Source organism: Pseudophryne corroboree, chromosome 1, assembly GCF_028390025.1.
Source record: "Pseudophryne corroboree isolate aPseCor3 chromosome 1, aPseCor3.hap2, whole genome shotgun sequence".
In the NCBI taxonomy this organism is placed as follows: domain Eukaryota; kingdom Metazoa; phylum Chordata; class Amphibia; order Anura; family Myobatrachidae; genus Pseudophryne; species Pseudophryne corroboree.
The window spans coordinates 1115434816-1115448963 of record NC_086444.1 but is presented as its reverse complement, the minus strand read 5'-3'; the positions used below and the strand labels follow the sequence as shown (position 1 = coordinate 1115448963).

Here is a 14148-nt window from a genome sequence, read left to right as displayed (position 1 = left end):
GCAGCAAAAAACAGGTATTGTGCCCGATATTGTAAATCCACCTAGGCATTGTTTTTTAAGCTACGATCTCCATCCTAGCACCTTCTTATCCAAGAAATAGTCCATTCACCAGCAGTATTTTCCTATTTACAACGTTGCCAATACCAATTTGTTGATATCACCTGAATAGTAATGCTGCCCCTACTAATATATCTATATAAAACATCTAAATCTCTCCCTAGACAGAAACAGAGGGAGAAGAGTATCAAACCTTCTACAGCAGTGGTTCCCAACCTTTTTCAATCACAACTCCCTGTGGCATCAGAATTTTTTTCATGGCACCAAAACCCCAAAAGATTCTTAGTGAGAAATAAAAAAAGATAAAAAAAATGTAATACATATATACACACGCATAAATATATATATATATATATATATATATATATATATATATATATATATATATATATATATATATATATATATATATAAAACAAAAACCAGGGTTGTCTGCACTCACAGTAAAACATGAGGTTGCTGGGGTGTCACTCAAATTTCAATAGGTCCAGGCATATACCTTTTTCCATGAATAAATATGAATCCTGTATGGAGTGCACTCACCAGACTGTTAATAGAGCCAGCAGGGGTTTTATTGAGACATCAAGTACAACATCATACACCCGGTGTATGATGTTGTACTTGATGTCTCAATAAAACCCCTGCTGGCTCTATTAACAGTCTGGTGAGTGCACTCCATACAGGATTCATATATATATATATATATATATATATATATAATTAATTAAGTCAATTACGTGGTGAGGGGCAGGACTAGCTTCTATTTTCCACATATTTTATTATTGGAAGCAACAAGCACTGGTTTTGCCTATTACACGGACCATAAATAATTTAAATTGGTCCTGGACCACCAACCCAGGGCACCCCAGCAAGTGATATGGCACCCAGCAGAGAAACTTCCATCTAGAATTTATCACGTATATTCCATAAAATAATGAGTTGCTATGGGCACCTTCTCCACTGGCTCACGCTTTAGAAGGTCTGATACAGGTCCCCCACAGAGAGATAAAGAGATAGGCAGTGGTGCCCCACGCTGCCCCCTACTTTGGGATGTCCTCTCCCTGGAACACATGCCATACTCTATAATGCATTCTCCAGGTGCAACAGCAACACCTGTGGAGTTTTGTATTTAGACGAGTGAATACAGAACAAAATTCTTGTTTGCAACTGTTCCCTGGTCAGGGGTATGACTGGACTTGTGCAATATGTGGGAATGTTGTACCTGTAACGTGACCATATTAGGCCGGTACTGTTTCCTCATGTCTATGTCATACATCAGAAACTTCAGCAACCTGAAAGAATCCTCTTCACTCATGTGAAGCAGCAGAATTCCGGCGACAAAGCTTAGCCCCTGGCAGTAGCCAACTTCAGGATCGAGTAAGGAGTAGGCCTTCAAAATGTTGTACAGTGACAGCTGTCCCGCTCCCAGCTGAGCTGCAAAGTATGGGTGTGTCGGGAAGGTGCGTCCTATGAAAACAATTGGAGGTTAGCAATTCAAATACGTTTACTTCAACCTTTCTATCAGGGTAGGTCAAACAAAAACAAAATTCTTTTGAAGAGGCTTTATCTCCTTAAGTAAACTTTCAACACTACTTACTAGGTAAACAGCATAAAAACAACTTGTCTTTGGCCCCTGTGAATTATGTACTTAGGTAATGAAATAAGCCACTTCATAAGGTTCACTGCTACACACCAAATAAAGAAATTATAAAATACATTTCTGACATCTTTATATCCAGCAAAATTAGGAGATTAGTATACTGGTAGTGTGCAGAAAGAGGGGTTCCAGCCAATACTGGCAGCCACAGTGACACCCAAAGGCCAATGGGCTCATTGCAAATCTTGTCTCATAGTTCCATTGCATAGAGAGAAGCAAACTTCGCTCTCTCTCCCTCCCTTTCTGTATCCTTGGCACAGACATGGTGATAACACTATAACCCTTTCCCCAGCTTCCTAATCAGTGGCTGTTATGTAACGGAGGAGTAGTGTTACAAATTATTATTATTATGGTTAAAGTGCTACATACACATAGAAAAAAGATGTAGGTGCACTATGCAAACATTACCATTCAAAATTTAAATCAATATTACAATTATGTATCAAATAGGAGGTTGTTAGCATAAATCTGGCCAAAGTTATGGGCTTACCCACCAATGTTCAGGTCACCTCATCGGGTAACTTCCTGACATTCTAGAGGTTCACGTTTGGGACACAGGGCAACCCCAAACCAGGCCAGCTAAACCAGGGGCATTACACAAATGAAAGATAGCAGTGAAGTGTCTACAGCTCCTCATAAAGTGCAGTAGATTCTGCAGATGTTAGTGGGAAAACAAGCTTGGGATAAAGATCAAACCTAACACTACAGAACTACTAAATACAAAAGAAAGAAATATACCCCTAAAGTAGTGTTTCCCAAATCCAGTCCTCAGGGACTCGTAACAGTGCATGTTTTACGTGTCTCCTAGTTGACACAGCTTGCGCCCCTCCCAATTCAATGATGCCTGTAACCGTTCAGTGCAGGAAATCCTCTTTCATGCTGTGGTGGGCCATCATGCCCATCTGGAACTTTTCCGTTGAAGCAAAAAGCAAGTTCACAGGGAGGGGCTTTAACAACTCAGTCAGTTTGGAATAAGCCCATCAGAGCATGAGAGGGGATCTCCTGCCATAGAGCATTACAGGTGTTGGGAGTAACATAGGAGCACATGTAAAACAGACCATGCACACCGTTACCATATAATTACTGCCAGACCAGCTGGTCTCCTGTGTAAGCACTGAAGGACAGGATGGTAACAAGGATAATAATGTGGCACCTATTTAGTATTGCCCATTGTAGCTTTCTTTGTCTTTGCCCTGTCCAGTGATGTAGTGCTTACGTCTGCATTCCCGCCCCCAGGACTAAGCAAAGGTGAGAGTTCCTTAGGAGGTAGGGATGCTATAATGTCCCTTTAATCGGACACACACAGGAGTTACACAGGTGCAGTGACTGGCTGATTTAAAGTCTGTATTTCACCTGTTTTTAATCAACCACCGAATCTGTATAATTCATACTGTATATGTCCCTGAGTAAGGGGATATTGTAGCAGCCCTATAGGAAAGACAACACGTCAAACTGCTACATGGGCAGATAGTGACAGCAATGTTACAGGTACAGTCTGGTTACACGGTTTCTGCGGATATCAGGTGTAGCTCTGGAAATAATTCTCGAAACAAGTATTCCAGCCAATAGTTACTTCTAACCAGTACCCGATCAGAAGAGACTTCAGGTGCTTCCGAATTGCCGATTTATTTTTTTAAACACTTTATTAAGCATTAGAATGCATAGAAAATACCAATTGCAGCAATAAAGGCTATGACAGGATGTTTCATTGTAAGTACAATTAAACTACAAACATCCGAAATGACTGAAGGATTTTACAAATAAAATGCATAAATCCACAGTAGTTCACAGTGCAGTAAGGGAGGGAGGTGGACTCCCAGGTGCAGGCCCAGATTAACAAAAGGAAGAAATGGTAAACAACGAAATGAAAGGAAAGGAAGAAGGAAAGAGAAATAAAGGTAATGAAGAAGCAATGGGTAGAATGGCAGGGAAACTGGAGGGTCTTCCAGCAGAAGCTGCGTCTCATACCACGCAGGGCTCCTGAAACTGTCATGAATTTGTTTACGAATCATGGGAGGTAGCTAGTCTATGAAACTCGCCCAAAGTTCAAAAAAACCTCTCGATATGGGGTTCCTGATGGGCAGAGGCTTTCCACCAGTCCATTTGAAACACAAAGTAAAGTTTAGAGAAAAAAGGCCAATTGTGGGGGTGGGGGGGAGTCCCTGTACCCATGAGTGCAAATACATTTTCTATCTACTGCAGATACTACCAGGAGTAAGCGCTTCCTGCCTCAAGAAATCCAAAGGGCAGGGGTCACCACACGCAGGATCACCCATTCTGTATACAATGGCGCATAATTAAGTAAATGTGTGGAAGCAAAGTGTTGCACCTGTCTCCCAAAATGTTTAATAGAAGGGCAGTCCCATATACAATGGAAAAAAAGAGCCTTCACTATGGCCACATTCCAGACAGGCACTAGTTGCAGTTATGTCAATTCAAAGACAATTCTGGGGAGATAGCCAGAAACATCTCCCAGTATGAACCAGAGGCTTTGGTATGGCATTCCAGTGGTCACATGACCGACAGCGGTATCCCGACAGTGAAGATCCAGACCCCCTCCAGACATCAGAGGGGGTAAGTATTTTTAACCTCCGGGGGTGGTGGCTAGGGTTAACACCCCCCCCCCCCCCCCTCCCTAGTGCCTAACCCTAACATCCCTACACCCAACCCCTCCCAGTCTCCTGAGTGGTGTCAGGATTCCACCGTCGGTCACATGACTGCTGGCATCCCGAACGCCGAGATGCTAAAGGCATCCTGAGCTAGCGGTAAAAGTATTAAAAGAGTAGGAGAGTATTAAGGTGCTAGGAGAGAGGTAGATGGGGAAAAAGTTCCAAACAACGGGAGAGACCAGTTTTGATAGAGGTGGGATCTGCAACACAACCAAGACGCTTGTAACGGGTCATTATGATTTTACTAGTAGAGGGGGCGTAGACAGCATGGAGCTAACAGGGGTGGACCAGTCCTCAAGAGAGCGCAAGGACAACAGCAGACACATAGGCCCTCATTCAGAGTTGTTCGCTCGCTAGCTGCATTTAGCAGCATTGCACACGTTAAGCCGCCGCCCTCTGGGAGTGTAACTTAGCTTAGCAGAATTGCAAACGAAAGATTAGCAGAATTGCGAATAGAAATTTCTTAGCAGTTTCTGAGTAGCTCCAGACTTACTCCTACATTGCGATCAGTTCAGTCAGTTTCGTTCCTGGTTTGACGTCACAAACACACCCAGCGTTCGCCCAGACACTCACGCGTTTTTCCCAGAAACGCCAGCGTTTTTTCGCACACTCCCATAAAACGGCCAGTTTCCGCCCAGAAACACCCACTTCCTGTCAATCACACTACGATCACCAGAACGAAGAAAAATCCTCGTTATGCCGTGAGTAAAATACCTAACTTTTGTGTAAAATAACTAAGCGCATGCGCTCTGCGAACATTGCGCATGCGCCGTAAGCGACTAATCGCAGCATAGCAAAAATCGGCAACGAGCGAACAACTCGGAATGACCCCCATAGTGAACAGTCTGATGGGCCTACTAAACAATTTATTGAGCTGAGGAACGTTGGGAAAGAAAGGGTTAGTATTCCCAATTACAGTACATTTAGTGGATATTCGGCATGGTGCCTAAGGGGTAAACATAATCTAAAAAACCCATAGAGGTCGATGCAATTTTGTGCGAGGCAACTCGATCTATAGGTCACACTTATGGTAACCCTAAATGATCAGATATTTGATCGTAGCCCCTTAAAGCGGTGTTCAAAAAGCCACGATTCCGGGCGGAGATCAGACGAGTTGGAGGCGAGATGAGGCGCCGTTGCAGTCATTCCCAAGCCAATGCAACGTTAATTTGTACCTCACAATTAAATGAATAAACCGGTGATCTGGCCCTCTGTATATACTTTTAGCGTGACTTGGGTTGGATGATCCAGGTCACACCGTTCACACTGCTACGTTACCCGGGTTAGTACTAGGTTCAACCCTAGCAGCTATCAGGGTCAGATTCCTGGGTAACGTACCGCGGGTAATTTTTATTTGACCCTTTCCCACCAAACCTCGACTCGGGTTGCCCGGGCAATAACGCAGGTTAAAAGTTTGTTGGATAAGGGGTATTACTGATCAGATGTACAGAGTAATCTATTTGGGACCCTGCACATTGCAAGTTGTAGCCAGTCCCATCTAAAATAAACTGGCTGGCAGTGTGTATGGGTACCCTTATGGGCCCTACACACTGGCCGACATCACTGCACGATATGAACGATCTTGAACGAGATAACGTTCATATCGTGCAGTGTGGAGGCACCAGCGATGAACGATGCGCGACCCCGCACTCGTTCATCGCTGGTGCCATGTCGGCTGTGCATGCAGGCCAATATGGACGAGATCGTCCATATTTGCCTGCACGTCTACGGAGTCGGGTGACGGGGGGAGTGAAGAAACTTCACTCCCCCCGTCACTGCCCCCCCCGCCGCCGGGTCGCCCGTCGGGCACCTCGGTGGCCAATCGCCTAATGTGTAGGGCCTATTAGTACGAAGCACTCTGCATAGCAGTTCCCATAACTGTATGTAATATTCTCCAAATCTGAAGACTGTAATGATTCACACATCTCGTATTGCCTACACAGTATAACATATATATGATGGTGCTAAATAGTTTAAAACACGCTCAACTAGTAACATCTTGTTGTGTGTCTCTCTTTAAAAAAAAAAAAAAATGTAGCTACACGTTTCCATCATGCGCTTGTGTTGTCAGGTCTTACAGGTTAGTGGTAGGGGACAAAACAAACTCTGGGATGGGTCCCCTGATCGATGCGTGAATGATTAGCTGGAATTAAGCGTGCTGCAACACGCTCCTGTAAGTGAAATCATTACCATGTTGACACTTGGAAGAAGAGGATAATGGAAAACTACGGGAAAGGCAGGAACCATTATAGGACAAGTAATTTACCGATGTTTAAAACTAACAAACAACCTGTGTGTGTCTGTACTAGATTAAATCTATACATACATATTATTAATTATTTATTTATTTTGAAATCTATATCACATTTCTCACTTCATACTGGCGGAAGTATAAAACAGGGAAGGGTTCTTGTAAAGGTAAATGAAGCGTCCCAAAGAGCAGCCCTCTTGTTAAATACTACCCCACCCTTGAGTTTCAGGAATGCTGCAACAATAATGCCGGTAATATATAAGATTACAGTTTGTTTCAGTGACAAACTCTTGTAAAAAGGTATCCGATTAACATGTAGCACGTTCCTAATGCTGCACGTAGCTCAAATGCAATGATCAAAATAGGTGAATATGATTTAAAGGCATTTTAATTAGCCAGGATAAATGATATAATAGCGAGAGTAGTGCGACACCTAGGGCATGTGACTGCAGTAGACATGCAGCAATTCCCATCTCCCGCTGGTTGTGTTAGTCCATCGCATTCAGTTTTCCAAGACATCGGCTTATTAGTCTAACATTTACCACGCTTGCTATCACATGGAATTCTTTATAGAACACCAAGAATCTGACGAGCAATACATTCCAATTTGTCATTTATAGCGCCCCCAAAAGCACCCCCTCCCACCAACACAAGCCCTACCCCAGCACACATTATACCGGACTTCTTAGTTATAAAAGGTGTATAATGTAATATAACCTGCAAGATCTGTTAGAAGCGAAATCACAGCTTCATTGTTCCCAGGCTAGAACCTCTCGTTCGCATAGTATCACACAGCTGTATATAGTGGTAGAAATCACTACCAGTATCACTGTCGATGCCACCAGAGAGCAGTATGCTGCAGCACAATATGAGCAGTATGCAGCAGCACTATATGAGAGCAGTATGCAGCTGCACTATATGAGAGCAGTATACAGCTGCACTATATGAGAGCAGTATGCAGCTGCACTATATGAGAGCAGTATGCAGCAGCACAATATAAGAGCAGTATGCAGCAGCACTATATGAGAGCAGTATGCAGCAGCACTATGAGAGCAGTATGCAGCAGCACTATATGAGAGCAGTATGCAGCAGCACTATATGAGAGCAGTATGCAGCAGCACTATATGAGAGCAGTATGCAGCAGCACTATATGAGAGCAGTATGCAGCAGCACTATATGAGAGCAATATGCAGCAGCACTATATGAGAGCAGTATGCAGCAGCACTATATGAGAGCAGTATGCAGCAGCACTATATGAGAGCAGTATGCAGCAGCACTATATGAGAGCAGTATGCAGCAGCACAATGAGAGCAGTGTGCAGCAGCACAATATGAGAGCAGTGTGCAGCAGCACAATATGACAGCAGTATGCAGCAGCACAATATGAGAGCATATCGCCACTTTGCTGACTATAAGGAAGATTACTGTAGGTGTCTCCATAGACAGATCGAGGCTCTGGAAGCGAAGGTTTGGGTCACCGGCTCCACAGCCCTCTGACAGACTATATAATACCCTATATAGAGTAGTCTCCTTTATGGTAATTGTATCTCTACTGCTAATTTGGATCTGATCTTCTGTTTGGCATTCACCTTTACTTGTCAAGTATAAATAATAATGGATACATGTATAACAATATTCATAGCATAAAAGACAGTATGATGGTGCCCATAAAGGCTACTGGTAGAATTCCAGGTCAGCCTGGACCTCTCCAATTGTGGTTATTAAACTGCGCTCGCAAGAGTTGATCGCAATTATGTTGCAATGGAATTTCTGGGGTTCCAGAGTTTACAGACACAGGAGCGATCCTACGTTCTTGGAGGGGAGACATGTAGAGGGTGTGTGCTAGCTAGGAGGCATTATTGTCCAGAAGCCTATGCTCAGAGTTGGAGAACGCCATACAAAGTATATAAAACACACCAGTTGGAGGAGAGTGAGGACGCTGGAGAACTAGGAACTCTCAATGACCCAAAGCACATAGTAGGGGGTTATTCAGAGATGGACCCAGCCACTGCGTCCACATGCAGCGGGCACATCCATAGGGTCTGTGCATGCGCACCGCCCATACTTTCGCATCCCGGAAGGATATGGTCGCATGATGATTGACAGGCGACGGGCATCCAGGGGTTGGCCACGTGGTGTTGTGGGGGGGTGTTTTTGGGAATCGGGAATTGCGGGCTAGTCATGGCCATTTTCAGGTTATTCAATAAATTTGCAATTACATTGCGAACACATCGCAGGCGGTGCTACACACATGCTGGGCGGCCGTCAGCATGTGAGTATAAGGACGCAGATTTTGCTGCAGAGGAGCAAAATCGGCATCCAGCTCTGAATAACCCCCATAGTGCAGAGACAAATACAAATCTTTCGATGAAGCGGCCAGCTGGCCTGTGAAACGCATTGAGCTCTATTGATTGTATGTGCACCATTATTTTATATTAATAAAAGCAAATAATGAAACTGTTCACGGCTGGATCTGAAAACTTCATGATAAAAGGAGAAGCACTTTGTTGATCACCTTTACGGTGAGTATTAAGTGTGAAAACACTGCAAGAATATGAAAATATATGGTACAGTATACCACACACTATGCAGTGTTTCATTTGCGTCTCAATTAAGAACTATGTTGCATTATATTGTCATACTTTATTAGTGTTCATTCTAGCACCCTGCACCTTTGAAAACCCCATGCAGTTCCTCTTTTCTGTCTCGGGTGTCTCTGCTTTGGTGCTTCTAGCACACTCTGGTCTATATCTCAGAACTGAAGACCAGAGTGTGCAGGAAGCCCCACGGCAGGGAGAGACACCCCAGACAGGACAGAGGAACTGTAAGGTTTTGAAAGGTGCAGGGTGCTAGAAAAAACCCTACTTTATTATGAAATAGTTATTGTAAATGCGAGTGAACCTTTTCCCTGAAAGCGCCTATTAAAAAGTAAATTCTTTCAAAGGTTATCAGCAGATATACATCTCCCATAGCAAGTCTTCATATTGAAGCAGTACTGGTAGATTTAATGTAACGCATACACTGTACATAGTACAGCCTGAGGTAAGCCTTGTACAACGTCTTATTATCAGTGCATATAATTATAATATTATGTGTTGTGCACTTAGCAGTGACTAGTTTACATGTGAAAACATATTCACAATGTGCCACATTACAGCAATGATATTCATGGGATCTTGGTATAGACACTTTAGAAGTGGAATATGCTTTATACAGCTTGTTAAAGTCCCCGTTTATGGTACCTATAAATTGGGATATCTGACATTAGAAACTGTGCAACACATGTACACTTCAAAGAGGAATCTACAGGTCTAAAGATCATATTTACACAAAATCATTACCACCTTTAACATCTTCTCAAAGCACAATAATATCCCCAGACACCCCATTAAAACCTACAGACAGTGCAAACACTTTTATGAACTAGAAAAACAATTATCTGCGCATTTGTTGAATATAAATCTCAAACGGCTTACAAATCAGACCTCTTCAACATGACTTTCCCAACAGGTTTACGCATATTAACCAACACAGTAATCAGGATATTACGGCTGCAATCCCATGGGATTAAACAATGGGGTTTTATTTACTTATTTTTTAGAAGAGAATATTTGTTTTTCCCCCCCGTTATCCTTAGTTCTTATTATCATGTTGCCACTAATGATGTACAGTTTACTGGCTGTTAAATTACCAGGGCAACCACAGTCATATGATATAACATGCCTGATGCAGGTTGAGCATGATGCCAGTTAGTGTATAGAGGAGGTTTTCAAACTCGGTCCTCAGGACCCCACACAGCTCACGTTTTTCAGGTCACCCGGCAGGTGCACTGTGTGTCACATTTTAAAAATCCACATGTGACCTGGAAAACATGAACTGTGTGGGGTCCTGAGGACAGAGTTTGAGAACCAGTGGTGTACCTGGTGCATCTTGGGGGGAGGTATCACACCTTCTAAGAAGGACAAGTGGAAAAGTTTCCCACAGCAACCAATCAGACGCTATCGTCCATTTTATAGAATGTACTAGATAAATGATAGCTAGAAGCTGTTGGATACATCTCTATTCTTGTGTGCAAGTCACTCTGTACATGTACAGAGAGTGGGTGCACAGACAGAGGAAGAGATCAAAATAATAATGAAATAATGAAATAATAATAATAATAATACAAAATACAACATATTTCTATATAACACAGTTGGATTCAATGACCCAGTGGCAGACAGAATGGTTCAAAGTTGTTGGCTGAGTTAGGGCGCACTGGAAACAAGGACAGTGCAGGACGACAACCAAGAGAGTGGAGGGCCCTGCTCACGAGAGAAGAATCAAATTGGTATTTCTATACAACTAAGAGGCATCCGCTGCCCCAGTGTCCTGGAAGCAGCAAACTGAAAAAATTTAGAGACTTGGACATGTTATGGTTCCTTGATGACTGAGTTTGGGAACCACTGGTCTAGAGTAATGAGGGCAATACTGGGAGGTGAACTGGAAAGAGATCAGGAGGAAGAGCCAAGGACATGAGTGTGAGGAGGGCTAGTGGACCGATGAACGGTTGTTGTTTCAAGTAACATATGAAGCCCTGCAGGCTGGTAAAGAGGCTTACAGAGCAGGGGAGCGACTTTCAGAGAAGGGCAGCATTGCCGCAAGAGTCTTGAATGTGGGAGGAAGTAATCGGTGGCAGTCATGGGAAAAGTGGAGCGGGCAAGAGGAAGTGTGGGCTGAAGTTTGGCGACGTACAGATATCTTCTCACTTAGGGGCCTATTCATATAGCACTGCAGCTCGGCAGTGCTAATTTAGAACCCAACTTGCTGCAATTAGCACTGTTGCATACTAAAACACTGGAGCATTTCAACAATGTCCTGCTGCAGGGGCAGCTGACCAAAAAGACCAGCTGTTCCCATGATCCCTATAACCGCTACTTTCATAGTAGTAAAACAGCCCTGTCGAGTCTGACTCTGCAATGTTAGAACGCATGCATGAACTAGGGTTCACACATCTGCATGAATCTCCTGACAGCTAACAGAGGGAACCAAAAAGGGGTGGATCCTTTTTGCTACCTGGTCCTCCTTTTTACAGGAGGTAGGTGAAGCCCAGGAATCAGCACCATCTAAAGATAGTGAAGGATTCCCACTGTCAAAGCTCCAAAAATGTAGTGTTTTCAGCTTGATGAATTTTAGTCCCCATGCAATAGTATAGGGACAGCAGTGCCACATTAAGACCGACATGTTAGCAGGAGATATCAGAGATTTCTTCTGTGTTACCTTACTAGCAAAGCTGTTTGAAAGCCAAGGAAACTTATAATGGACTCTAGGGGAAGGTGAACGAGTGAAGGAGCTGAAAGTAAGGAGAGGCTGAGTGAGAGGCCATCTCAATATGTGCACGGATCTGCATATTTACGGAAACTCGATACATTAAAAAAAAAATTTTTTTAGAAGGCATGTAAGAGTAATTTACACAAAATTCTGCATCAGCCTCACAATTCCTTGTGCAGAAAAGCTTTGGAATGCCCCTGTTCTATGCATACTCTTATTGAACAGCAAAAATCCTGCCTTCATTCCCAAAGCTTATTCACATGACCACTGAGGAGCTTCCTGACTGACTGACTGACTGACTGACTGACTGGCTCGGGCTAAGTTCAGGCTGCACAAACCTCAATTGTGTTTGAGAGCACAACAGAATGCTTTCAACTGAGACAATATCTTGAAGTCAGTCATTTAACGTACCATCATTTTTTTAAAAGTGCATTATGGGGCTTGGTTATGAGCTATTCCATCTCAGTTTACCTTCTGTGCTTTTCCATGGCTCCAAGACCACTTCCCCTTAGGACAATGTTCTTTAGACAGACATCAGATCTTGGGCATTCTATAGCCTTCCCTTTCCCTAGGTCTGATCCTATGAGCAGAGATTAGTAGTGTATCAGTTGTTCACTGTCCTGTCCCTGTTTCGATTCTTTCCCTTTCCAATTTTGGCCAGAGTTCTTTCCTATATGGGGCCCAGCTGGATATATCTTCCCACAGAAGGGCTTCCCTATCCTCTAATCACTCAGGGGTTATCCTGGGCCCACCTTCCGGATGAGAGTAGCTACTTGTGTCTAGGTTTCATTTCTTTATCCGTGTTCCCACATCTGGGCACATGCTGCCCCTTTTCTTGGCTCCTCTACAGTGTTACTTCCTCCTCTCTTTTGCTACTCTGTTCCCATTTGCCATAAAGTTACCAACATGTATTTGAGTTCAGAGTTGCTAATGCTCTTCAGTGGTATTACCATTTAGATACTTGTTTTATCTATGTGTTGCTGCTGACTGTTTACCTTCCTGTTCTCCATTTTTATTAAGTACTGTAAGCCAATTTATAACAATGGTTTGTCAATTGCCACATTGCCTACATTCGTTTTTGTTTCAGAAACGGTTTATGTGGTTGCTTTATTACTGCTCTGCCAAGGTTTGTTTGTTGATGTTCCGTTTATTTCCACTCTTCAGTTTTGTCAAGAATGCTACTGTATATTATAAATATAGTATATACATAAAAAAGGAAGGGCTTTAATCCAAACACTGTTAATCATTCCCCAGCTGTGTTGGGTTGAAAAATATTTAAAACTTGTCAGAACCTCTTTAGTACCATGGCTATGAATTCGACTCCTCCCATGGCCCTGTGTGGAGTTTGTATATTCTCTCTGTGCTTGCGTCGGTTTCCTCCAGGTACTCCAATTTCTTCCCACAACCCAAAAATATACTGGTAGGTTAATAGGTTCCCCCCAAAAAAATTAAATTTAAAAAATGAACCCGTGTGTGCGCATGAACATGTGTTTAGGGCAGACTAGATGGGTTCTTATCTGACGTCAAATTATATATTGTTATATGACTTCATCAGCATGTTACTTATACCTAGAAGAATATAAGTATATTGTGCCTAAATTAAAGGTAGCAATGATTTTACATCATTTTTATAAAACACAAACAAAAATCTATTGCTCAATTGCCAGTTCTGAAGACGCTTTACGATAAGCGATTCATCATAGAGCAGGTATGAAAAGGCCAAACCTCAGTCCTCTATCTGTGTTACCAGTGGCAGACAAAGCAAACCTGACCCAACGCTTTGGGAAGGTTAAACATTAACACCACTCACCCAGATCAATAAGGATTGCGTGTTGCTGAGTGGTCAGTTGCTTTAGTAATTCTTTGTAGGGAATATCTTTCAGCAGGCTCTTGCTGGGGACCTGATGTCTCAACTCATGCTGCTCTGCTAAAAACGTCCATATTTCCCCGCGGTGATGACGTGGGACGCCTGATGGGAAAAGAAACAAAACAAAAACCTAAAACATCTGAAATACATGTGAGTGTCTGTACCTGGGGTTTATGTGGAATGCTGAAAACATTACCTGCAGCAGAAATAGCGTTATGTAATGCCACATACTGTACCACCACACATACAAGAGTAATAGGAGTGCATAAAAATACATCGCTGGAGAGTACATGTTTGGGGATCTAGAAGCAAGTGGGAACCGGATACTTTCTAAACCC

The 14148-nt window shown here is 43.0% G+C and overlaps 1 protein-coding gene across 7 annotated transcripts in view; it reads right to left on the bottom strand.

The window, feature by feature from the left end:
* TBC1D1 (TBC1 domain family member 1) overlaps positions 1-14148 on the bottom strand; it is a 349707-nt gene that overhangs the window by 10825 nt on the left and 324734 nt on the right. For all 7 annotated transcript variants that reach the window (XM_063922416.1, XM_063922425.1, XM_063922450.1 and 4 more), the window contains 2 exons: positions 13754-13912; positions 1280-1524 (listed from right to left, as the gene is read on the bottom strand). In XM_063922416.1, coding sequence (XP_063778486.1) covers positions 1280-1524; positions 13754-13912 — 404 coding nt within the window. The remainder of the gene's footprint in view (positions 1-1279; positions 1525-13753; positions 13913-14148) is intronic.